The 27861-nt window shown below is 38.5% G+C and overlaps 1 protein-coding gene across 1 annotated transcript; it reads left to right on the forward strand.

Annotated features, from left to right (window-relative positions):
- Positions 1 to 3355: 3355 nt before the first annotated feature.
- On the forward strand, positions 3356 to 22658 carry LOC127442956 (gastrula zinc finger protein XlCGF8.2DB-like). Its single transcript, XM_051701394.1, has 2 exons — positions 3356 to 3547; positions 21432 to 22658. The coding sequence occupies exons 1-2, from the start codon at positions 3463 to 3465 to the stop codon at positions 22337 to 22339; spliced, it is 993 nt and encodes a 330-aa protein (XP_051557354.1). The 5' UTR covers positions 3356 to 3462; the 3' UTR covers positions 22340 to 22658.
- Positions 22659 to 27861: the final 5203 nt, after the last annotated feature.

Below are 27861 nucleotides of genomic sequence, written 5' to 3' on the forward strand. Positions count from 1 at the left end.
CAACTAGTCGACTAATGGCTTAAACTAACATCTACTAGTCAACAAGGAAAATCTTTGGTCGGGGGCAGCCCTAGCCGGAACATTCCTTTAATGCTTAAATGGCATACCCAAAAGAGCTTATCCACCTTTTTCCTGAACGTGGAAGGGTTCCACGATTCGACTGTTTTCAATTTCCGGTCTACAGTGTTTTCACTCGCATCGACATATATTCTTAGCGGTAATGTAATGTTTAAGGTATTAATTTTGTAAAAAATTGTCAAAAAACATGCCTATAATTCACAGAGTCGAGATGACTGTTTTTTTTTTATAGACAGTGACATAACATTATACCTTTAAGACAGTAAGTATGGAAAGTCATTAAATTAACTTTGGTGTTGTTCTCCAATATGTCAAATATACCAGGACATTTTTTTTTTGTTGTTGATAAAGCAATCCAAAAATATAGCATTTGGAAACATGGTTCCCAAAGTGGACATTTATTTATCAAAGTGTCCAAAAACATCTCCAAGCAAGTTTTATTGAACACTAAAACAGATCAACTTAAAACTATGGATGCAAAAATTTAAATCTAAATGTTAATAATAAATAATTTAAAATTGTGTCAGCTAATTGCCTGATGTTAAAATTCAGATCACTTCATAAAATGTGTGTTGAGCACCCTCATGTATGTGCGATCTGGGTCTGTTTACCCCACGTGTTTACCCCTGCGTCTGAAACCAGGAAAATGCTGCCTCTGGAGGCTGTATATGGAGCCAGAAAGGGATCAAGGCACGTCCGAATCAAATGTTCATGTCACATCCTGTCTACTGAGATACCTCCAAGTGAGAGCGCGAACCAAATGATTCAACAGCGCATGCGGGTGCTTTCTGAGTCATTCAGATTGAATTGCGAACCGATTCAGAACACTTTGTGATCACGTTAGACTCAAATGAACGATTAACTTTTGTATCGGACATTTTTAGTTCTGATTCAAAACTGACGATAGTAAACACCGGGCATGATGTAGTGGTGTAGCTTTTGTCAAAGATACGATACGCTGCATAGAGTCAAATCCACAGTTAAACGTCTCATTCTAAGGACAGTGCCTTTTTACAGTATACTGTCCCCATCTCTATACTGGAGTGTTAGGAGTAGGACCCACACAGACCGCAGGGTGAGCACCCCATGCCTCACTAACACCTCTTCTAGCTGCAACCTTAGTTTCCCCCAGGAGGTCTTCCATCCAGGTACTGGCCAGTCTCAACCCTGCTTAGCTTCAGTGGGTAACCGGTCAAGAGCTACATGGTGATAGGCTGCTTAAAATAAATAAAAATGTAAAACATTTATTTCAATCAGTAATAACATTGCTACATTACTAATATTTTCAATTTATTGCTGTCAGTCCATTCAAATGTTTAATCAATATGTAACAATAATATTTTATTAACATTTTCCAAACAAAGCCTTCCACAGTATAAAGACAGAAATGCATCAATTCAAGTAATTTACTTAATAAAGTAATTTTTAGCAAACTACCTATTTACTTTTACTTGAGTCATAATATTTCTCAGTACTTCTACTCAGTACACTACAGTGAATTATTTCTTCAGTAGCAATACGTTTACTCGAGTAGAGATTTTCAGTTCTCTTTCCACCATTGGACCCCAGAGCCAAAATTTATTTTCAAATTATTTGTCAAAACTGGTAATTGTCCATTTTTTCTTCATGTTGTTCTTGATCTTCATCAACACCGATTGCACCACCAAGTGGTGAAGTCCAGAAGCAGCAAATTAAGATTGTACATCGGCACTCTACTGCTTTTCTGCAAAGCCAGGATGCACTTGATGTTGAATTTCCAACCAAATTTCAACAGATCAAAATGTAAGTCTTTTTTTTTTACTCTAAATCTCCACTACTTTCACTTTCAGATGTGAAAGTGAAACTAAACAGGCACTATATGTGGCTTTAAGATGTAAAAGTGAAAGTGTAAAAAAGGACTTAAATATTGATCTGGTTTTCACCCACACCATTATATCGCTTCTGAATATATAGATGTAACCACTGGAGTCGTATGGATTACTTTTATGTTTCCGTTGTGTGATTTTTGGAGCTTCAAATGTCTGATCATCATTCAGTTGCATTGTATGGACCTACAGAGCTGAAATATTCTTCTGAAAATATTCATTTTTGTTCTGCAGAAGAAAGAAAGTCATACACATCTGGGATGGCATGAGGAATGATGAGAGGATTTTCCCTATTGGGTGAACTATCCCTTTAATTATACATGTAAAACGAATTGGATTAAACCACATTTAAGGAATCCCACCTCTTTGTGGAATTGCATACAAATAACATTTTCTCTAAATTAGGTCTACATTTTTGCTTATATTCAATTACAACCCTAACAAAATTCCAGCCAAGCTATCATCTTTCCATAAACAATTTCTTCTAACCTGGACCTTAATTTACAAACATATAATTTTGGCACAACAGAGATATGCTGTTTAAAAATAAATCACTTTTTTATGGGATAACACTTAACAACTGGGTTAAGAACAATATTATATTGGTTAATCAATTATTTAATGATTGAGGTGTCCCTTTTAAATAGGAAGAAATTTTTATCTCATTTCGGAATCCCAGTCAGGGCAAGGGAATATGCTATTGTTTTTGTGCCATTCCCTCAGGGATTATCATCATTATGAAGGGCTATATTGACCATTCCTTTCAGAGTGAGCCACATCACATCTCAATGCTTTTGAAACATTTGTGGGTCAATCATGCCTTACCTCAGTTTCAAATAATAAGAGTGTCCGCGCTCTCTTCCAACATGAAGTTGTCTCTCATCCTAGTGCTACCTATTATTGGAGCAGATATGTAGATGACATTGAATGGGATAGAGTGTGGGCTCTGACTCAGAAAACTTTTATATAGAATGACATTAAAGAAGCTTCTTGTAGAATGATACATTGGTGCCACCCTACAAGAAGGTTTTCGCAGAGGTTTATTTCTGATGAATGTGATCCCCGAACTGAATATTTGTTTAACTTGTTTTGGTATTGTGAGTATTCTAAGAGTCCATTTGATTTCAAATTCTTCTAATAAAAAAGCTGTGAGGACAGTAACTATTTTCAAAAGGTACAATCTTTTCTCCCTACCTGGCATATAATATTTTATCATTTTGTATTTCTTTGTGTTGTTTAATAAAAATAAATAAATAAATGCTTGCTATAGTTCCAGCATCTACCAGCAGGAGCCATCAGGGACAATTCGTCTCTCTAGTCCAGACGCTCCACACTTCTTTCCTGTTGGAGGCAGCAAAAGCACTAAAATCTTGTTTGCCAGCCGTCATGAAACATTAGAAGAAGAACTTGAAGCCTCTTCCAGTTTTGGGACGCATTGTGGGTCAGTATTCTGGCTTATAACAAGGTATGACGAGTAAACCAGCTTTTCACAAACAGATCTGCCTGATACTGTCAAAAGATGGAGTTTATTAAAGAAGAGAGTGAAGACATGACTTATGAAACTCCATGCAGAATAAAAAGTGAAGAGACCGAGGAACAAATAGGTTGGTGTTTACTTTTCATGCTTCATAGGGAGACGCTAATGAACATCACCTGCACCTCATCAGAAACATTTACACATGATTTTGCATCACTAGCTGCTTTCAGAAAAGAAATTCTTTAAATCTTTATGACTAAATGAAAAATGTGTTTTATTTATTTTAATAAAAAAGAAACCAATAATGTACAATGCATTTATTAAATAAATACAATGGCACTTTGTATTATTATTTTACTTAAACTCCTTTAGAATAACTGATCCAGCGAATTTACATTAAAATAACACAAGCATTAACAAGTTTCAAACAAAAGCCAGGGGCTGATTTAGTTGAACTCGTCACAATTAATCAATAATCAATATTTACAGAGAAAGGCCCCCAAATAAAGATTTTTTATTAAAAAAACAATAATAATATTTTACAATAATTTTAATATATAATACATATTATCAGTGGTGGATTTAGGCATGGGCGACATGGGCATTTGCCCAGGGCGGCATCTTGTGGGGAGGGGGGGGCTTTGTTTTTAAATGATGAGAGAATTTACATTTTTTGGTGAACTATCCCGTTAATTCTGTCTTTGCTATATTTAGTTGTTGGTGTATGTTCTCATGCGTCCAGGATTGTAATGGAATACATGCAATGCCATTACACATTCAGAATACAAAAATGAAGTAACTATTCAGCCCCCGTTACGTTTTCAAGCACCTGTATTCAGAATACAGTTACTTTATAAAAATGTGTTAGAATACTTTTAAGAACACTTCTCTCGTAACCTCATTCATGAAACATTCGTAAATATATGTGTAAATTATCACTTATTTGAGCGTAAAATGGACCTTCACAAAAACTTTCCTCCAGATTCACGAACCCACCAGATTTGTCAGTAAAACGTGGGTATGTTAGTGAATTCCAGTAATTCGTAATTAGGGGGTGTGTGCACATTCATTTACAATTATCATAAGTCACGCCCATGAAAACGCAATATAAGGAATGCACCAGACTCACTAGTAAATGGGAATAGGGATATGCAGAACAGTAATGAAATGTTTTTAAAATGAAGTGCATTCAAATCACAACATTTTGATTTAGCAAACACACTGGTTTGGCCACATAGGAAGCGAGGAACTTAATGTCATCGCATGTTTTGGCTGCCAGAGGTTCTACTGTGAACAAAACAGTCCAAGAGGCTAATACAAATGGTTTGACATGAGGCTTTAGTGTAAAAAAAAATTCAAATCAGTCCACCACCATGAACATTAGCCTATCTGGTTCAGTCGAGCTCATCGCCAGCATCATTGGTGAAACTTGTGGGTAAATCATGATTGTTTCAGTGATATACAACAGGAAGAATCTTCAGAGAAATTAATAGAATGCCTGTAGAAGATCTTTGACTGAAATGCTGTAAACTAATAAAGATTTGCAAGCTACAGCAATGTGCAGGGCTTTTTTTCTTTATTCCCCCCCGTTGTAATGTGTGAGCCCCTGCCTGTGACATATAGGTTAACAGCATTAGCATTGACCATACGTTATCAACTGAAATATCGATGCCTATACTGAATTATGAAACCTAAATTTCATATGTTCATATCAAATGAAAAAACTGTCCAAACAGTCACGTTAGAGGGCATTAATTTCTTAGAGGAAATCAAACAAAAACTGTATCATTCCCAGGGCTGTAACCAGGGTTTGTATATTATTGAGGTCCGGGGTGGGATGTCAAGAATTGTACATTTTTTACATTGTATTTCTCTCTGTTCTATTTGTTTTCTGTGTTAAATTAGACCTTATTGATTGGATCACAATTAGCTAGGTGTGGAGAATGGATGTATTACTTGTTATTTATGCAACAATATTTATTAATATTTTCATATTAATAAGCATTGCTGCATGAATGGTAAATAATAAGAACATTGAGCAGGGGTGCTCACACTTCTATGGAATGAGGTCTACTTTTTCAAAATATTATAGTAAGATATAGGGCTGGGCGATAAAACGATCTTGATATTTATCGCGATAAAAAAATCCACGATATCGATGGTAAGCTTTTGAGTAATTTTCGATATTTAGAAATTCGATATGTGTTCTACATCTAGATGATCAGGCACGTGTCGCTAAAATGCGAGCAGTTCAGCCCTCTCAGACTGTTTGAAGTTGCTGTTAGTTGCCTTGCTAACGATTAGGCTACGCCAGTCACCGCAAGACATCATGACGACTGTTACACCCTCTCATCGTCTCTAGTGAGCAGTGCCACAAAACAACAGTGCTGTGTACATCAGATCTGATCTTTCTGCACTGTATTCTCGAATATTTTTCTCTAGCACTGAACATGCTTCATTAATGCCCTGTCCCACTCTGCATGTGTTGCCTCTTTTCCCCGCATGAAGGTAGACATGAGGCGCCGCGTAAGTTAACGCGGTTCTACAGCGCTTTTAGACCATAACGTTTTTTCCTTCTAAATGTAGCTTTATTAATCAGCATGTTACGAGCCTTTAATAATAAACAAATAGATTGCTGTTCAAATTAATCAGATGTCATCATCTCTGGCATGGATGACAAGGAAAGACAATAAAATTACTAGTTTTTAGCCTAGTCTTTTACACTAATGAAAATATAAAAATGAGCCATTCAGTAAATTTTATCATGAAAAAATTCTCATGAACCGCCATACAATATCATTCCTCAGTCACAAGGGCTTCTATGCCCCAATACCTGGGTTTCTGAATGTTACGAAATATACAAATAATTTGAATGTAAAAATTATATGCTGTCATCATGCTTCAAAACGAACAGATGATCTTTTAACATTCATATCTAACTTCACTCGACACAAGACCCCACTGCTTTGGCTGTCTCTGGGTCCCCAATGCAGTTTTGTATAGACTATTTTGACTGTTTAGGATTTTTTTTTCTTCATTTTTTTTCTGCCAACTTGGAAATTCAATTTTTTTTTACAAATGCGAATGTATATTGTGATAAATATAGATATTGAACAATATGAAAGAATATTGTGATATTTTTGGCCATGTCACCCAGCCCAAGTAAGATCTGCCATGCAAAATTTAAAAAGGCCAACACTGTAAGCAGTGTTGTCACAATACTACAATTTTAGTAGTCGAAACCAGTACCAGTTAAATTAAACTATTCTCTAAACCATTTTCGACCATTACTAATTTAAGTAAACATTGTTTCAAGTTAAGTAATTATTAAAGACAAAACAGTCAGTAATAAAATGAGAAGACACAAATTACAAGCAACAGAAACAAATTAAAAACAATAGAACAAAGAAATACAAATTAAGTGACAAATATAAGATTAAAAAAAAGTGCTTTAGGATTTTCAAAGCAGTATCAAGTAAATTCAGAATAAATTGAAGTGAAATGTGATATTAAACTACTTATATTACTGATCTTTACTAGATCTTTACTCGACCAATATGGGTTTTTTAATGGCTGATGCCGATATCCAGGGTGCAGGGTGGCCGATAGGCCGATACAATGTGGATATATATAACACAGTTTAATATAGTAAATAATAAAAACATAAAATTGCTAAATTTAGCACTATATTTACTCAATTTCACACAAAACTTTGTAAAAATAATATTGTATTTTATATTGTAGATAGCAGTTTCTACAGATTTCTGTTTAGTCTTCAAATTTTTTTGCACATGAAGAAATTAATTATTAGGAAGAGGGAAATAACAGTACACACAGTAGTCCAGCAACCATGGATGGCATGTCCACGTTAGCAATTGCATTTACTAAAAAAATACAGAATCAAACCAAGTGCACATACAGTGCATAGTGAATATGACATTTACGTATAGCACATGTGAAGCGCTTTAACCTTGAAGTTGCACCAGAGACTATTTAGTAGAGATGGGCCACTTCTATTAAAATTAATGGGAGAAATTGGAATGCTCAGCCAAGAAGCTCTCACGCCCAACAGTCAACTGATGTAGATAGGAAGTCCCGCCTTACAGGTAAAAGAGCAATCACCTTTTTGATACAGACATCGCCTGTCAATCAACTCGAGAACGCGCATGCACATTAGCCATAAAAGCTGGGAAAATTGCATTTCTTTTTTATTTATTTATCTGAGGTACATAAGCGGCATTTATGATACCAGTAGCCTAGTTTCCATCCACTTTTCATGCTATTTTGTTATCGACAAAGTGAAAATGCGAAATGAATCTGCCTGTTTCCATTCAAATGGCCTTTTATCGGTAAAAATGATGTGCGTGATGACATCATGCCTAAAAAAACACTTTGTCGCATAAGTTTTGGTTTATCGCAAAAGAAATCTGTCCTTAAGCCGTTTCCATACAGAAATGTGTGTTTATCGCTAATTTGCCTCCCAGATGTCCCTAATTTTTTTCCTCCGAAGTTTAGGTAAAATGGGGAGAGAATTGATATAATTCATTGAAATTAGCCAGCTTACTGTCATTTTAATTTCACAAATAAAAGCAATCAGAAGAGGAGTGTAGAGCCGAGGAGGGCGGGGCCGGGCTGGAATGAGACACACCCGGTCCCCAGTCAGCCTGATGGGGTGCGCGAGGGATAAAGGCGGCCGGGGACAACAGTTCGAGAGAGAGAGAATTGCAGGCAGCTCTACTGTGTGGTTTTTGGTTGTGTGTTTGTTTAAGTTGTTTATTAAATTATTATTTAAGTTGTCAAGCTGGTTCTCGCCGCCTCCTTTCCACTGAACCCCCTTACAAGGAGGAATTGCAATCAAAAGGGAGCAGTTGCCCTTCTGATAGGACTGTAATATTGGTCCTGATGTTGCTCCTATCGCAGGTTGCCACCGGTTCCGACCCAAAAGGGAATCGTCATGGCCCTGTTCAAGCTGGCATCCTGCACCAAGTAATGGGGAAATTTTCGGTCTTAGTATAAGGACCATCCATCAATGTGTATATGCTGTGTGCACAGCTATTAAAGAAACATTGATGCAGTGTAATATCAGGGTTTACATATGATACATTCCTGATATTCAATAGGCTATTTTGAACAATCATCTAATCTAAAGCATCGCCATCACAACTGCATTATGTCCCGCATATTTCTCCAGCAACTTTTAATGACCAACTGAACTTGATTGTCATCTAAAATTTATTTTAGTGTCATAATGCAATTTACATTTTCTGAAGAAGCTCAGCAAATGCAATCCGAGGTAAAGAGTGTTAGATTTATTAAAATGTGCAAAAGCTCGTTTTCTGAACGTGAACTCCGCATTGGACAAATAGTTCTGATAGTTTCTAGTCTTGAAGTGTAGAAAATGTCATTCGGCCGACTTTATTCGTCTACAGAACAGGGTAAGGCTAATTTAAGTTTGTGTAAAGTTTGTTTTTTTTGTTTGGTAATTTATTTAATTTAATATAGGGAATTTTGCCAGCATTTTTTCAAAAGTAAACTAAACAATAATTTGATAGAATTGGGTTATATGTTAGTGTTCCAAAAAAGCACACTGAAGCTTTTCTCCTAGTATTCTGCATATACTGTGTTTAATTTAAAACATTTTTGTGCACAGAATTTGTTTTTATTTTATTTTATTTTTTTTATTGTGGGCTATTTCCGTGACTGCCATCTATTATTTTGAATGGTGTGGAAAAGCAACTTTATTAAATAAATGGATGTCTACCATGATTAAATTAATCACAAAGAGTGGCCATTAATTTGTTCTCCGTGCACTTGACAATGTGCATGTCTTGATACGAGATATTTGTGTTGGCACTCCTGGAAGTGTCATGTTTGCAGTGATCGGATCTTTATGCCGTTCAGATCAATCCATAATCATTTAAAATAAATTGGCTTTCAAGGATCCTATACCTTGTCGTCATGATTAACACAGGCTAACGATTGGGGTAAATTCTGTCATGTGACACTACATTTTTGCGTTAATGCCAATTTTCTCGATAAAAAGTGTTTCCAAACCAGTTTTTCATGACGTTTGATGTATCGACATAGAGTTTATGCGCTAGAGTTAAATGGAAAAATATTATGTCGACACTTGTGAAATTTTAGCGATAATTTGCATTTCCATCAGCTTTATTTTGATGCGCTAAAACATTATTCGCAAAAAATCCTTGGATGGAAACGTAGTTAGTGGACTGACTTGCTAGAAAGACTTTGGTCACACTCAAACGCCCGTGCGGATCCAGCGAGCTGCAGCAATCTCCTTACAGTTTAAACGGCCTGGATCGCCTGCTTGAATTGTGACCACTGACCATCATGATTTGTGAATCAGAGGAACTTTTGATCCTGAAGTTTTTGATTCTGGCTGATAGAGTACAGGCTTCAGAGGAAGATGTAATATGAGTGCTCGATGGGAAGAAAATGCTGGATTTTTGTGAGGTTCATGAATTACATCTGTTTAAACGAGATATCTGCAAATGGTATATGATAGAAGTTCTATTGATATTTGCCTTTTATCATTAGAAAAGAAAGTTAAATGTGACAGGGAATTTCTGAGGAGAGGCTGATAGAATACGTGCTTTAGAGGTAAATAAATGAGCACTCCACAGGATGCTGGATCTGCTCATGTTGTGAGATTGGTTTATTACAACTGTTTAAACGAGATATGTGCATATTTGCAGACGGTATATGATATTAGTTTTACTGATATTTGCATTTTTCTCATTAGATAAGACAGTTAAAAGTTACAGGGAACTGTTGAGGAGAGAGAGGGAGAATGAAACAGGTGAGCACTTTAACATTATGAGTGCAAACGCGTCTGCCGATGCTCTGATATGTGGACCGTTTAAATGACACTGTGTTACACACCAGCCTGTTATTGTAGTAACACGATGCAACAAAATGAACCGTGACTGGTTGTTTACATGTCTCAGGCGATTCACATGCAAGCATGCGATTTTCAGTGCCCTCAAAAAATAAAATCGAGCAAACAGGAAAATGTATCGGCCGATGCGATATTTAAAAATGTCAGAATATCAGCCAATTTATCGTCTCGACGATATATCGGTTGACCACTAGTCATTAATAAAAACAAATATTCAAGAGTTAGTTTCAAAGGGTTGTTCCTTTATCCTTTCTATCAATGCCATGACTTTTCAAATAAAAATGTATAAAACTGGAGGACACGTGACGCCATGCGAGAAGCAGACGCGTGGGCGACTAGCTCTGCGCACTTTGCTAGTTTTTTAATTATTTTCATGTTATAATCCAGTGAGATTCGATACACCCAGTTACATACTTGCTCTTTGAGGTAAACATGGCAAAGAAGTCAAAATCCTCAGACTCTGGAGACATTAAAAGACACTTACATGCTCAAGCTGACACTCCCGAACAGGCCGTGAGCCGGGGACTCGATTTGGAAAGTGCGTCGGGAGAAGAAATTCAGCGTCAACTGTCCAACATCTCGGTGATGCTGACAAAGGTTGTTGCTGACTTTGAGGATCTCGCTGTAATACGTCGATCGATTACGGCGATGGAAACAAAATTCTCTGAGTTGGTCACAAGAGTGACAGATGTTGAGAAGCGGATCGATTACCTGGAGTCATCGGAAAGGGAATTATCCGCTAATCCGCCCGCCTCCAAAACAGACTTGGAATACATTTTGGAAAAACTGGAATATCTCGAAAATATGAGCAGAAGGAATAACATACAGATTGTTGGAATTCCTTAGCATGAAGAGGGCAGAGATATGGTGAAATTCCTGGACGAGCTCTTCCCGAGTCTGCTCGACATGACATAGGCCATAAACTGGAAATCAAGCGAGCACACAGAGTCCTGGCTCGCAGATCTGCTGAGGGGGACAGGCCCCGATCAATTCTGGCCAGATTTCTGAGATCATCTGATAAAGATCTCGTGTTGCGCCAGGCGAGGAGCAAAGGAAAGCTTTCTTGGAAGAATCACAGTATTTTTTTGTTCCCAGACTTTGCGAATTCGACGAGAGAAACACGATCGGTTCAAGGAATGTAAGAAACTCTTACATCAACGGAAGATCGCTTTTGCACTGATGTTTCCGGCCAAACTGAGAATAGACGCCAAAGATGGCAGCAAAGTATTTACATGTCCCAAACTGGCAGTCTCCTTCTGAAATACATTGGAGTAAGCCATTTGATGTTTCTTATATTAGTGGACTGACTCGCTGTTCAGTGACTCGATTGTCTGAGGGAGCTGAGTGCCATTTTTGTTTATTTTTGCGTTGGCTCCGCCTCATGGCTGGAGTTTGTTTTGTGGCATGACACTTCCTTCAAGAAACTTCTGCATTGACGGAAGATCGCTTTTATACTGAAGTCCCTGGCCAGATTGAGAATGGACAATATGGATGACCACAAAATATCTACATGCTCACATAAATGATGCCTTTTATAAAGTTGACGGGCTGAGTAAGTCATGTTTTGTTTTATTTATTTTTTTTATTGCGCGGCCTCAGAGTGAGTTTGGCTCTTGATCATCCGAGGAACCGGACAGCTGGAGTTTGTTTTGTGAAATAACAATGCTTCGGGACAGTTTTTGTTTGTTTTTGTGGAATATTTTTAAGGGACATTAGAATGATTACGTCATCTGCTGCACTCATAAAAGCTGGCTCACTGATCACTTGGTTGTCTGTCCGAGGAAACTGTACGTCTTTATATCAGCTGGAGCTTGTTTTGTGGAGGAACACACCTTCGAGACAGTTCTGTGAATGAATCTACATGTTCTTTGTGTTTATTCTGCCTGTTGGCTGGGGTCTGTTTTACAAAGTATTTTCTGTTATGTAATTTTGCCTCACAAAATTTGTGCAGAAGCACCGGATTTGAGCAATCCGATGGCAAAGTTGTCACGGGGGCGAGTACATGGACCTTTTGAGTTTAGAGGGGTTGACGACAGTTGGCGCTGTTGTGTGTGGGGTTAATGCGCACGTTTTTCTATTTTTCTTTTTGTTTTGTTCAGGGTTTGATTGTTGCAGTAATGGGGAATGTGGTCTATATAATCTTGTTTTTGACACACGGTTTATTTTTTCTATTATATAAAAATGTCAAATGTTAGTATGAGTGGGTTATCTCTCTCCACATGGAATGTGAATGGATTAGGGTACCCCATAAAAAGGAAGGAAGGTTATTTCTTAAACGTAAAAAAGATGATATAGTGTTTCTTCAGGAAAACCCACAGGAAGCTGGAAAATATGGGGTGGACATGTTTTCTTTAGTGCTGGCTCAAGTAAGAGCAGGGGAGTCATTACTGTGTGTATATGAAGAACATAATGTCTAAAAAAGCGTCATCTGATTGAAGTGTTGAAGTCTGTCCCAAATGCACACTTTTATAACTCATACACTGCCATGGGCTTGCTAATTAGTGCTCACTTCTTTCTGCATTCGCTTATGTCAACAAAGTCTGGATTTAGAGGAGGACCGCAAAGGCATAGGGCTTTGGAACAGGGCCTATTTAGCAGAGTCGGGCCACTTTATTAAAATGAATGGGAGAAATTGAAATGCCAAACAGTAAAGAGATGTAGAAAGGAATTCTTGCCTTACAGGTAAAAGAGCCAATCACCTTTGAGCTACAGACATCGCCTGTCAATCAACTTTAGAACGTGCATGTGCATTAGCCGGGGAAATTGTTTTTTTGTTTTTTATTTTTTTTATGTAATCTGAGGTAAAGCACAATTTATGATTCCAGTGTTGTCAGATTTGACTGCTGATCTGAAATATGTTTGTTGATCCTAATTTTGACAAACGTTTTGAGATTTCAGTGTTCCGCTGTTCAAGTAGATAGGAGCTGCATTATCAGTGTTGTGTATCTATAGAGTAACCATGGTTTTACTATAGATTTAATATTGTTAAACTATGGTTTATAATAACTACAAAATTATGAATTTTATTACCATAGTTTCTGTTTTCCTGTATTATTACAATGGTTTTACTATGAATATGAAGGTTAAAATATGGTTACTATAGTAAAACCATTGTAAATTTTAGGAATGCACCGATCAATATAGAATGTCAAAACATTTATTGTTCTTCACTATGGTGGGCAAAGATAAAGAGTCCAGAATTAATAAAATCCCAGATGCAGTTTATTGTTCAATCAAAAGCCCAATAATGACTAGAAAAATTAGGATTTGGTGCATAACACAGGAATTTTAGGTATAAACAAGCCCGAAACACAGTAGGGACTCTTAGTTGGAAATGAAAAAATATTAAAAAAAACTATTGGCAACTATCGGCATAGAATTTTTCTGGGTAGCTCAGCAAGTAAAGACGCTGACTACCACACCTGGAGTCGCAAGTTCAAATCCAGGGCATGCTGAGTGAGTCTAGCCAGGCTTCCTAAGCAACCAATTGGCCCGGTTGCTAGAGTGGGTAATGTCATGTTGGGTTAACCTCCTCATGGTCGCTATAATGTGGTTCTCGCTATTGGTGGGCACGTGGTGAGGTGCATGGATGCTGCGGAGAATAGCGTGGGCCTCCACATGCGCTAGGTCTCAGCGGTAACGTGCTCAACAAGCCACGTTATAAGATGCGCTGATTGACAGTCTCAGACACGGAGACAACTGAGATTCGTCCTCCGCCACCTGGATTGATGTGGATCGAGTCACTATACCACCACGAGGACCTAGAGCACATTGGGAATTGGGGATGCCAAATTGGGGAGAAAAGGGGAGAAAAAATAATAATAATAAAGAAATAAATATTCACACAAGTACATAACATGATTTTAATTTGTGCACTGAATGTTTAAGTATTACATTCATACATCAGATGGTATCTGTTTTTTTTGGTATCAGAGCATTTTTACAGGCACGAGTACAAGTAATTAGCGTTGTATCTGACCCGATATTCATCTTTATTTTCTCCTGTACGACTGTCCAAGGTTCCCTCTGAGACACTCCAGGGGTGGAAGATTACATTAGTTTGTTTTTTGCATCCAGTTTGACACATCGAGTTGAGACCTCAGGGTTCGTGCTTAAGCCGTTCTAGGGAATTGTGGCATCTGAGTCAGCCAGTATGTAGAAGGTACAAGCACTGAGTACAGAAACAGTTGATCATCTCTAATTTGATTGAGTGGAAGTTCATCCTTCCTTCAAGTTCAGCAACTTTTTGTGAGCCTTTGACAGTCAGGGCAGCTGGACGGGGAAATCCTTTTTTTTTTTTTTTTTTTTTTTGGCACTAACTTTGACTCACTGATCCTCTGTTTGCAATGTTTACTCAAAAAAAAAAAAAAAAAAGAGTAGTTGTGCAAGATGTTGTATTAGCAAAAATACCTCAAATGTCACGAGTAAAAAAAAAAAAAAAGTGTGGGAAAACTTAGAAACAAATTAGAAAAGAGAAAACAGGCAGAGGAGAGAGAACTGGCTGCTCTTTCCTTCAAGTTGAGTTACATGAGTTGATGCATGGGCTCCTACCAATAGACCTGATAGACCAATAGGCCTTATTCACAGTAGTGCGATATTTGATTTTCGACAGGAATGGAAACAAAGCAAAAGGAAGGAAACATAGAAAATGCACCTTTCCAAGAAGTTTAAGTAGACAAAATAACTCCAGGAAACACGAGTTGTGAAAATTAGATGCGATCTAGACGCTTTATACAGTGCATGCCATTGAGTGAGCAGACTGTAAGTCTATTCTTCACAGTCTCGTTTTCATTCCCGCCTAAAACTAAACGTGGTGTCTCTGTGAATAAGGTCTATTTAAGCTTGAAGGTGTATTATGAAGTCAATATGATGTCAAATATATTTGACAAAAAAAAAAAAGATTGCAAAGACAAAGCTATATTTAATTGCAAAAAAAACATGTTGTAAACGAAACCCTAAAATTGAGATCCTTTTTGTCTCTTTTCTGTCTTTTGCTACACTTCTCTTTCTTAGAGTTTTACTTCACAATAGCTGTTTTTATCAGCAATTTAGAATTAAAAAGGGAATGAGCTTGTTGGAGCTCTGTCCTCCCATGGTGTGCATTGGAACTGACCCTCCGCTAAGCCCCGCTGCTCTGCGCTGTGCTCAGGGTTGGGGAGTAACGGAATACATGTAACAGGATTATGTATTTAAAATACAAAATATTAGTAACTGTATTCCACTACAGTTACAATTTAAATCACTGGTAATTAAAATACAGTTACATTCAAAAAGTATTTTGATTACTGAAGAGATTACTTTGCAGTTTATTGTCATTTGTTTCATTTAATATTTAGTCCTTTCAGATGGAAAACATTTATACATATAAATGATGTGGTCCAAAGTGCATTTGAACAGCGGTGAAACACTTTCTTATGATGTGTTACATTCATACGAGCAGACAGAGAAGTAAGTTTGAAGCAGAAGAAATAGAAATAAACTTTTGTGTAAATTGTCAGCTTTACGCTAAGCTAAAATGCTATTTCTAGCCATTTTACATGCACATGTTACCAGGCACAATCATATTTTTTATCAAGAAAATTCACATTTGATCATTTCTGTTTTTCTAGTAAGACCTTTTGATATTTGGGCAAAAATCATATTCTTGATAATTTTTGTATTGTTTTCCTATAAAAATATCTAAAAATCCTTCAGACAAGATCAATTTGATTTATCTTGTTTTAGAAGCAACACTGCATAAGATATTTAGGTTTTTCAGAGAATGTATTTTTAACGTGTATTTTGTCTTACTGTACTGGCAGAGTTTTTATAGTCAAAACAAGTGAAAAAATCTACCAGTGCTGAAGAAGTAATCCAAAGTATTTACAATACGTTACTGACCTAATGGTTGACTCAAGATGGTGCCGAGTATGGCTGCTGCGTTGTGAGCTCCGACACAACATAGTAGTGTTTTGTTTTTGTTCACAATTCTTATGTTTTTTTGTCTTGGATGTTGTCTGCCTTATTGTCTACGACAGACAAACACTTTTGAACATTGGTTCAGCAATTTCACACCATAAACCGGACTTTCTCAATGCCGACCCGCTGTTTACAAACACGCAAGCGGAGCCCTTTGTCTGGGCAACACGGCCGCGGAAACGCAAAGGAAAAGGGGAAACAGAGCCGGCGTTCTCATCAGAGTAAGACGCCGTGCAAATCGACCCCCGCTACCCACTATTCTACTGGCAAATGTTCAGTCTCTGGATAACAAGCTCTGCGAGCTGAAAGCGCGGATCTCTTTCCAACGAGATACAAGGGACTGCTGCATTATATGCCTTACGGAAACTTGGATGTCTGCGGAGATTCCAGACTCAGCCATTGAACCCGCGGGGTTCTCCGTGCACCGAGCGGACAGAGCGAAAGACCTCTCAGGTAAAAGCAGAGGTGGTGGTGTATGTTTTGTGATCAACAAATCCTGGTGTGATCAGAGGAACGTACATTCTATCAAGTCTTTCTGCTCTCCTGATCTGGAATTTCTCATGTTTCTGTGTCGACCATTCTGGCTACCGAGGGAATTCACAGCGGTCATTATCACTGCCGTGTACATTCCCCCACAAGCCGACACAGACCGGGCACTCAAGGAACTGCATGGGAGTATAAGTGAGCAGGAAACCGCGCACCCTGAGGCCGCGTTCATTGTGACCGGGGACTTTAATAAAGCCAGTTTAAAATCAGTCATACCAAAATACCACCAGCACATTAGTTTCAACACACGAGGGGACCGGGTTTTGGACCATTGCTACTCTCCCTTCCGGGATGGCTACAAATCTCTCCCTCGCCCACCATTTGGCAAATTGGACCACTCTTCCATTCTGCTTCTGCCAGCTTACAGGCAGAAACTGAAACAGGAAGCACCCACCCTCAGAACGACCCAGTGCTGGTCAGACCAATCAGATTCCACGCTACAAGACTGTTTTGATCACACGGACTGGGAGATGTTCCGGTCCGCCTCTGATGACGACATCGAGCTTTACGCTGATAGCGTAATGTGCTTCATCAAAAAGTGCGTGGAGGACGTGGTTCCGACCAGAAAAATACGGATCTATCCGAATCAGAAACCATGGATAAATAACGATGCTCGCGCGGCACTTAATGTGCTGACCTCTGCTTATAATTCCGGGAACGCGGAGGAGCATAAACAAGCCAGTTATGCCCTCCGAAAAACTATCAGAACCGCAAAACGCCAGTACAGGAGCAAGATTGAAGGACAGTTTAACACCACCAACTCTAGAAGCATGTGGCAGGGAATTAACATCATCACGGACTTTAAAGGGAATAAAAACTCCGCCATGAACACTGCTGCCTCTCTCCCGGATGAGCTAAATAATTTTTATGCTCGTTTCGAGGGAAATAACACCGCCCTCGTGGAGAGAGCTCTCGCGGCTGAAGCTACAGAGGTTAGTTCACTCTCCATCTCTGTAGCGGATGTAACCCGATCCTTCCGACGGGTGAATATCCGCAAAGCCGCGGGCCCAGACGGCATTCCGGGCCGCGTCATCAGAGCATGCGCGAACCAGCTGGCTGGTGTTTTTACGAACATTTTCAACCTTTCCCTCTCTTTGTCTGTAGTCCCTACATGCTTTAAAACATCCACCATTGTGCCTGTTCCAAAACAATCAAAAATAACTTGCTTAAATGACTGGCGTCCTGTTGCTCTGACCCCCATCATCAGCAAATGCTTTGAGAGACTAATCAGAGATTACATCTGCTCTGTGCTGTCTCTTTCTCTTGACCCGCTGCAGTTTGCTTACCGCAACAACCGCTCCACTGATGATGCCATTGCATCTACAATACACACTGCTCTCTCCCACCTGGAAAAAAAGAACACTTATGTGAGAATGCTGTTTGTAGACTACAGCTCAGCATTCAACACCATAGTGCCCTCCAAGCTAGATGAGAAACTCCGGGCTCTGGGATTAAACAGCTCGCTGTGCAGCTGGATCCTGGACTTCCTGTCAAGCAGACACCAGGTGGTTAGAATAGGCAGCAACATCTCCTCATCACTGACCCTCAACACTGGAGCCCAGCAGGGCTGTGTTCTTAGCCCACTACTGTATTCCTTGTACACACATGACTGTGTGGCAACACATAGCTCCAATGCCATCATTAAGTTTGCTGATGACACGACGGTGGTAGGTCTGATCACTGACAATGATGAAACAGCCTACAGAGAGGAGGTGCACACTCTGACACACTGGTGTCAGGAGCACAACCTCTCCTTCAACGTCAGTAAGACAAAGGAGCTTGTGGTGGACTTCAGAAGAAAAGACAGAGAACACAGTCCCATCACCATCAATGGAGTTCCTGGGTGTCCACATCACTGAGGAACTCACATGGTCCATCCACACTGAAGTCGTTGTGAAGAAGGCTCATCAGCGCCTCTTCTTCCTGAGACGGCTGAGGAAGTTTGGAATGAACCGCCACATCCTCACACGGTTCTACACCTGCACTGTAGAGAGCATCCTGACTGGCTGCATCTCCGCCTGGTATGGCAATAGCACCGCCCACAACCGCAAAGCACTGCAAAGGGTGGTGCGAACTGCCAGACACATCATCGGAGGTGAGCTTCCCTCCCTCCAGGAAATATATACAAGGCGGTGTGTGAAAAAAGCTCGGAGGATCATCAGAGACTCCAGCCACCCGAGCCATGGGCTGTTCTCACTGCTACCATCAGGTAGGCGGTATCGCAGCATCAGGACCCGCACCAGCCGACTCCATGATAGCTTCTTCCCCCAAGCAATCAGACTTCTGAACTCTTGATCTCCCACGATCAAAATACTTCAGCACTGCACTTTATTACCCTTACTCTTATATCTCACACCGGACTGTCATAAATTATATTATTATTATATTATATTCTCTCTTAACAACTTACTATCAACCGACAGCCTGAATGTCAATACAGTACAATACTGTACATTCTATATATATATATATATATATATATATATATATATATATATATATATATATACCTTTTTTATATTTTTATTTTTTATTTGTATTGAATAATGTGTATCTATATAGTGTGTATTGTATACTGTACAGTGTATGTTATTATTTGTATACTGTTGAGTGTAATTATGTGTATAACAGATGTTTAAATTGTGTTGTGTTAATTTGATGTTATTGTAAATTGGTACTTTCTCATCACTGTCATGACTGCTATGTTGATCGGAACTGCACCCAAGAATTTCACACACCATTGCACTTGTGTATATGGCTATGTGACAATAAAGTGATTTGATTTGATTTGTTTGACCTTGAGTAATCTAATGGAATACGTTACAAATTACATTTTACAGCATGTATTCTGTAATCTGTAGTGGAATACATTTCAAAAGTAACTCTCCCAACCCTGACTGTGCTGTCCTGCCACAAACATGGAGAGAGAATTTTGGGGGTTAAGCATGAGCGAGCAGGAAATGTTTATAAAAATAATGTGTCTTACTATTTGAAGCTTACTCTGTTAAGCAAGAAGGAATAGGAGGAACTCTGTGCAGCCACGGCTGTATTTGTAGCTGTGTTTATACATCGACTTTTGGCTAAAAAAGACATAAACAGTCTGCTCTGTTTATGGCTGGGCAATATGAAAAAAATAAAAATAATAATAATTCTCAATTTTTATCAAATTTATGGACAATTCATGATTCTTTTAAATGTACTCCAACATGATTTAAATTGTATGTTTTTTATTAGAATCCAAGGCAACCTGGTTAGAGAAATCCAAGTTATTTTCATTATAGGGAACAAAGGTGTGCAAGAAAAATTTACAAATGCACCACAGGGGGAAGTTGTCAACAGAGTGTAAAATAATTTATCATTACAATTCAACTAGCAAAGTTTGTCAAAATGATCGCTTGCCAATGTTGGCTATAGATGCAGTACACTTGAAGCACGTCACAGAACAAAGCAATAATTAGCGATCTATCTGAATCATTATGGCAAAAGGAGCGGCGGATGTTTGATTCCTCCATATATAGCCTCTCCATGATTTGAAATGAAGCGCCCATAACTGTCACATAACTAATACTTTTTTATGGGTGAAAAGAAAGGAGACCGTTCATCAACATGCGCACGCCGAGGCCAGTTATGGTCTTAACCCGGTGTATACCTGCATGATAGACGAGCTGAGCTACAATCATACTGGGAATATTACTGCTGTCTTTTATATCAGTCTCCGTGTTGTTAACCTGTCACGCTCATTTGGAGCGCGCCACACACATGTAGCTGATCAGATCAGGGGTGGCATTAAGACAAGCGTAATGAATTATTTTTATCTCCCTTATTCAGTCTTTGGTGGATTTACAGCATATCTAACTTTAGTTTTTGCAATATGTTTTTGCAAAATGTCAAAAAAAAAAAAAAAGTTCTACCTTTTTTTTTTTTTTTTTGGTGAGTTCCACAGCTGCATCTGAACCTCCTGCCATATATTCTACTAATAAATGGGCAAAGCAGAAACTGGGTTGAGTTATTATGCTGCAGCAGAAGTCTAGATGGGATATGTGAGATAAGTGTAATGGTATAATTGCTAGCGTGTTTTGCAGGATACAAGATCGTCTGGACTGAGTATCGGCTGAAGGTAGGACACTGCCAACTTCTCAGTGGACTCTGATTCATAACGGGCTTGGCAACTGTGAGACCAGCAGCTGGAAAACTAGGAGACCAGTGTTAGTTAGGTAGTTTAGGGAATTAGATTCTTCCTTGGGTCAGTTTTAGGAATTCCTAAAACAGAAGCAATCACACTGAGTAGATACCTCCAGAATTAGTAATCAACACCTTTATCAACCGTGCATTTATGTATAGTTTATGATTGCCAGAAGGTTTCCAGTATCCAATTGAAGGCCTGAACAAAACAAAATGTTCAAATGTGTGATGGAGAAGTTTGCTTTAGAATCAAAGCACATGCTTATAATGTTTAACCTAAAAGAGAGAAACTCATTTTTAATGCAGAGCAGATAAAAACAAATTTTTTTGCCAACAGGCAGTATCATTTCATTTCATACTTGTCCCTCTAAAAATTAATTTGGACAATTTGTTGTTTTCTCTTTAGACTTGAAGGTGAAAGAGGAAAGTCAAGAACTGAATGAAGAGCACTGTCAGAATTCTTCTAAATTCATAAAAGAAGAAAAACCTTTTAGTTTCTCACAGAGTGAAAAACGAAAAAAAGCAAAACATCCCTTAAACTGCTGTAAGCTTGGACATAGTTTGACAGAGAAAAGAATCCCTACAAGTTCCAGAAGAATTCACACTGGAGAGAAGCCATTCACCTGCCATCAGTGTGGGAAGAGTTTTAAATATCATAGAAATCTTAATAGGCACATGAGAATTCACACTGCAGAGAAGCTTTTCACATGTCATCAGTGTGGAGAGAGTTTTGCACTAAACCGAGATCTACTGAGGCACCAGAGAATTCACACTGGAGAGAAGCCTTTCACATGCACACAGTGTGGAAAGAATTTCACAAAAAAAGGAAACCGAGATATTCACATGATGATTCACACTGCAGAGAAGCCTTTTATCTGCCATCTGTGTGGGAAAAGTTTTAAAAATCATGGAAACCTAAATAAGCACATCAGAATTCACACTGGAGAGAAGCCTTTCACATGCACTCAGTGTGGAATGAGTTTCACATTTCATGGAATCCTTCGATTGCATATGCGAGTTCACACTGGAGAGAAACCTTACACATGTCATCAGTGTGGAAACGGTTTCACACAGAAAGGAAACCTTGATATGCACATGCGAGTTCATACTGGTGAGAAGCTTTTTACGTGTCATCAGTGTGGAAAGGGTTTCACGCGTAAAGGAAGATTTGATTTACACATGCAAATTCACACTAGAGAGAAACCTTTCACCTGTCATCAGTGTGGAAACGGTTTCATAAAAGCAAGAAGTCTCAAAACTCATCGGTGTTCTGCAGCGGAATCAGTCGAAAAAACACACCTGAACACGCTGTAGTGTGTCAACTCAACTTAAAATTTTAAGGCAACTTGCTGCACAGCTTTTTTGAGTTTACTAAATTTTTGGGTCTAGTAGTTCATTTAACTCAATTTACAGAGGTAAGGTCTTGTGTTCACTGAACTTGTACTCTTTTGTTCAGCTGATGATTTAAACTAGTAATGTTTTCTTGACATGACTCAAAGTATGTTCTGAGGACTTGTGTTTTACTTAAAAAGGTGTTTTATTCCAGTTAACATTATATAAAACAATCAAATAAAGCTAGAACTGCAGGCTTATGGTTTTGTTCCAACTTTTTTTTTTTAAACCCCACAACAGCAGCAACAACTATTTTTTTTTTTTTTTCACATTTACAATTTGAACAAATGCTAATGCCAGACTTTTAACTATAGAATAAAGAAAATGACTACAATTAAGAACAAATGCATATTTAATAATATAATATACATATATATTTATAACATACATAAATCTTAAATGCGTCCACACATATGGCTATTTAGCAAAATAGCTCACAAATGCAAGTTAATGTCAGAGAAAGAGTTTAGTTTTAAGGGACTTCACAGTTGCAGAGCAATTAGTGCCCATATTCATGAAGACCTTTTGGGTACCATACTCAATATCCAAGGCAAAGAGAAAGCCAGACATGTTAGAAACTGCAAATTGCAGGTCTTTCATCTTTCAACACAATCACCTCCACATTCGGCAATGTGATAGACATGGCAAAATCATCTTATTTTTTTTCCCCTCTATACAATCCAATGCAATGGGGACCAAAACTTTCAAGCTCACAAAAGGACATGAAGGCAGCATAAAGGTAATCCATACAACTCAAGTGATTTTAATCCATGTCTTCTGAAGTAATACAATCGGTTTGGGGTGAAAAACAGACCAAAATGTTACTCCTTTTCCACTGCAAAAGTATTGGACCCCATTGACTTACATTTTATGGATAAAACATTTCATACATTCTTCAAAATATCTGTGTGCTCCACCGAAGAAAGAAAGTTACATGAGTTTGAGATGGAATAAGGGTGAGTAAATAATGAGAAATATAATATTTGGGTGAACAATTCCTTTAATAATGTTAATCTCAGTCACAATTCAATTTTAGTGCATCTTTCATATAATGTAAGTGAATGGTGACTGAGTCTGTCATTAATGTTCATTTAATTAAATTGTGTACCCAATCGCACTGAATCACTCTGGATTTGAATCACAAACCACAGAATCATGAATGGAATCGATTTATGGTCAATAATTATGCTGCCTTCATGTGCTATTGGAATTATCGTAAATATGAATTTCCCACTCTGCAGTTGCACATGAATGACCCCTCAAATCGTAATTACAACTGGGAAACTTTCAGTTCTAAACTTTCAGAATGGTGGAGGAGAGTACAGTTACTTTAGTGAATGACAGGTTTTACTCATTTCTCTAAATACAGTTAATTTTTGGCGTTTACTGTTTTGGTCATATTCATTTATGTATAGTACTGTGCAACCGTTTTAGGCACTTAAGATGTTTCACAAAAGCATTTGTCTTAAGATGGTTATTTATATCTTCAGCTTTAGTGTGTCAATAGGAAATACAGGTGCGTCTCAATAAATTAGAATGTCGTGGAAAAGTTCATTTATTTCAGTAATTCAACTCAAATTGTGAAACTCGTGTATTAAATAAATTCAATGCACACAGACTGAAGTAGTTTAAGTCTTTGGTTCTTTTAATTGTGATGATTTTGGCTCACATTTAACAAAAACCCACCAATTCACTATCTCAACAAATTAGAATATGGTGACATGCCAATCAGCTAATCAACTCAAAACACCTGCAAAGGTTTCCTGAGCCTTCAAAATGGTCTCTCAGTTTGGTTCACTAGGCTACACAATCATGGGGAAGACTGCTGATCTGACAGTTGTCCAGAAGACAATCATTGACACCCTTCACAAGGAGGGTAAGCCACAAACATTCATTGCCAAAGAAGCTGGCTGTTCACAGAGTGCTGTATCCAAGCATGTTAACAGAAAGTTGAGTGGAAGGAAAAAGTGTGGAAGAAAAAGATGCACAACCAACGGAGAGAACCGCAGCCTTATGAGGATTGCCAAGCAAAATCGATTCAAGAATTTGGGTGAACTTCACAAGGAATGGACTGAGGCTGGGGTCAAGGCATCAAGAGCCACCACACACAGACATGTCAAGGAATTTGGCTACAGTTGTCGTATTCCTCTTGTTAAGCCACTCCTGAACCACAGACAACGTCAGAGGCGTCTTACCTGGGCTAAGGAGAAGAAGAACTGGACTGTTGCCCAGTGGTCCAAAGTCCTCTTTTCAGATGAGAGCAAGTTTTGTATTTCATTTGGAAACCAAGGTCCTAGAGTCTGGAGGAAGGGTGGAGAAGCTCATAGCCCAAGTTGCTTGAAGTCCAGTGTTAAGTTTCCACAGTCTGTGATGATTTGGGGTGCAATGTCATCTGCTGGTGTTGGTCCATTGTGTTTTTTGAAAACCAAAGTCACTGCACCTGTTTACCAAGACATTTTGGAGCACTTCATGCTTCCTTCTGCTGACCAGCTTTTTAAAGATGCTGATTTCATTTTCCAGCAGGATTTGGCACCTGCCCACACTGCCAAAAGCACCAAAAGTTGGTTAAATGACCATGGTGTTGGTGTGCTTGACTGGCCAGCAAACTCACCAGACCTGAACCCCATAGAGAATCTATGGGGTATTGTCAAGAGGAAAATGAGAAACAAGAGACCAAAAAATGCAGATGAACTGAAGGCCACTGTCAAAGAAACCTGGGCTTCATACCACCTCAGCAGTGCCACAAACTGATCACCCCCATGCCATGCTGAATTGAGGCAGTAATTAAAGCAAAAGGAGCCCCTACCAAGTATTGAGTACATATACAGTAAATGAACATACTTTCCAGAAGGCCAACAATTCACTAAAAATGTTTTTTGTATTGGTCTTATGATGTATTCTAATTTGTTGAGATAGTGAATTGGTGGGTTTTTGTTAAATGTGAGCCAAAATCATCACAATTAAAAGAACCAAAGACTTAAACTACTTCAGTCTGTGTGCATTGAATTTATTTAATACACAAGTTTCACAATTTGACTTGAATTAATGAAATAAATGAACTTTTCCATGACATTCTAATTTATTGAGATGCACCTGTATAAATGTTAGACTCCCAAACATTACTTTTGCAAATAGAAAAGATTAGAATAGAAGAACAGGGAGCTCTGCAACAGATGTCATGGCCCCCACAAAGTCCCCCACTGAACATCGTGTCAGTCTGAGATTACATAAAGAGACAGAAGCAATTGAGACAGCCTAAATAGATAGAAGAACTGTGGCGAATTCTCCAAGAAGCTTGGAACATCCTATCTGCCAACAACCAAGAAAAACTGTGTCCAGGTGTACCTAGGAGACCTGGTGCTGTTTTAAAGCAAAGGTGGTCACACCGAATATTGATTTAGCTTTTTTTATGTTTACTGGACTTTGTATGATGTTAATTGATAAATGAAAACTATTTATTTCATTATTTTTGAAGACATTCTCACTATAAAAATTTTTTCACAAGTGCCTAAAACTTTTGCACAGTACTTTATATCAGCAACCATTTGATGCATGTTGGACATTTTACACCATAAAAATAGCTTGTATTTGACCAAAATTAAATTTTCATCTGCAAGCTGTGTAATATTTTGATGGTTTCAAAATAAAAGTTCCTCAAGAAATATATATGAATGAACTTTTTTTTTTCACACAGCAAAGCACTTGAACACGATGTACTCGTAATTACCACTTCGGAAGTGGGAAGTAGGATAATTCCAATAGCACATGAAGGCAGCAAAAGATTCACACCCCTATGGTTATGTGGTGTGGTGTTTTCAAGGATTTGTTCTATGTCTGAAGAGGAATTAATGAAACATATTCAGCAGAAATGAGGAGGTGGTCTGAATATGGTTCGTTTGTGGGTCATTTTGTGGTTTGATTGATTTGTGCAGTGTGAAAGCAAAGAGGTACCTGTCCGCTTTGCATTTTATGACACAAGTACCTCGTGGCTTGCCGTACATACAGGTAACTGCATTGCATCGTATTCCAGTCACAATTTACTGGCTGTATCTCGTTTGGAAGGATGCGTCCTCCGGAGGTCGCATTTGTCGGCCGCATATGTCATCGAGGCTGTCTCATTTCAGAAAAGCAAGTAGGACACTTCGAATGAAGCCTTTGAATGCAACCTTCTTTCACGGGAATTCGGAGGACGCATAAGGTGTATCCTTCATGGGCACTCACAACCCACAATTCTTTGCTTCAACGGAAATGTCTAAAAAAAAAAAAAACACCAATTTGCCCGTAAATATGATGTTCAAACACAAGTAATGTTAATTCCCAAGTTGAAGTACCTCAGTAGATGGGTGCAGAGTATATAATATGTATAATTATATTAATATATAATTAAAATAAAGTATTAGACAAAAAGTACACCTGTAAAATCTATTTTCTTTTCTCTTTACATCATTATAACTCTCCTAAAATGTACCTTATACATTCCCTTCTAAAGGGACTTTGTTCCCTTCTCACTCAAAGAGCTTGCGCTTGTTAAAGAGTGGCGTGCTGTCATAGCAACCATGTTACGTTACGTTTCCATTTGTCCTGCGAAGGCCGTCTCGTTTAAATGAGACTTGTTTAAAGGTGGATGCTCGGAATACTGCAGCCTTCAAAGGACGCGTCCTACCTAGCGCGCAGCCTTCGAAACAAGACACAGCCATTGTCCACATATGTGAATTTTAAGCGAATCTATGTTTGGAGAGGGGTCAACAAGGCCTATAGTGAAAAGAATACCAAACCCACTGTGAAGCATGGTGGTGGCTCACTGATGTTTTGGGGGGGGGGGGGATGAGCTCTAAAGGCACAGGGAATCTTGTGAAAATTGATGGCAAGATGAATGTAGCATGTTATCAGAAAATACTGGCAGACAATTTGCTGCGCATGGGACGCTCTTGGACTTTCCAGCATGACAATGACCCTAAGCACAAGGCCAAGTTGACCCTCCAGTGGTTACAGCAGAAAAAGGTGAAGGTTCTGGAGTGGCCATCATAGTCTCCTGACCTTAATATCATCGAGCCACTCTGGGGAGATCTCAAATGTGCGGTTCATGCAAGATGAACAAAGACTTTGCATGACCTGGAGGCATTTTGCCAAGATGAATGGGCAGCTATACCACCTGCAAGAATTTGGGGCCTCATAGACAACTATTGCAAAAGACTGCATGCTGTCATTGATGCTAAAGGGGGCAATACACAGTATTAAGAACTAAGGGTATGCAGACTTTTGAACGGGTCATTTAATTTTTTTCTTTGTTGCCATGTTTTGTTTTATGATTGTGCCATTCTGTTATAACCTACAGTTGAATATGAATCCCATAAGAAATAAAAGAAATGTGTTTTGCCTGCTCACTCGTGGTTTCTTTAAAAATGTTACATATATTACCAATTCTCCAAGGGTATGCAAACTTT

Source organism: Myxocyprinus asiaticus, chromosome 6 (assembly GCF_019703515.2).
Source record: "Myxocyprinus asiaticus isolate MX2 ecotype Aquarium Trade chromosome 6, UBuf_Myxa_2, whole genome shotgun sequence".
NCBI lineage: Eukaryota > Metazoa > Chordata > Actinopteri > Cypriniformes > Catostomidae > Myxocyprinus > Myxocyprinus asiaticus.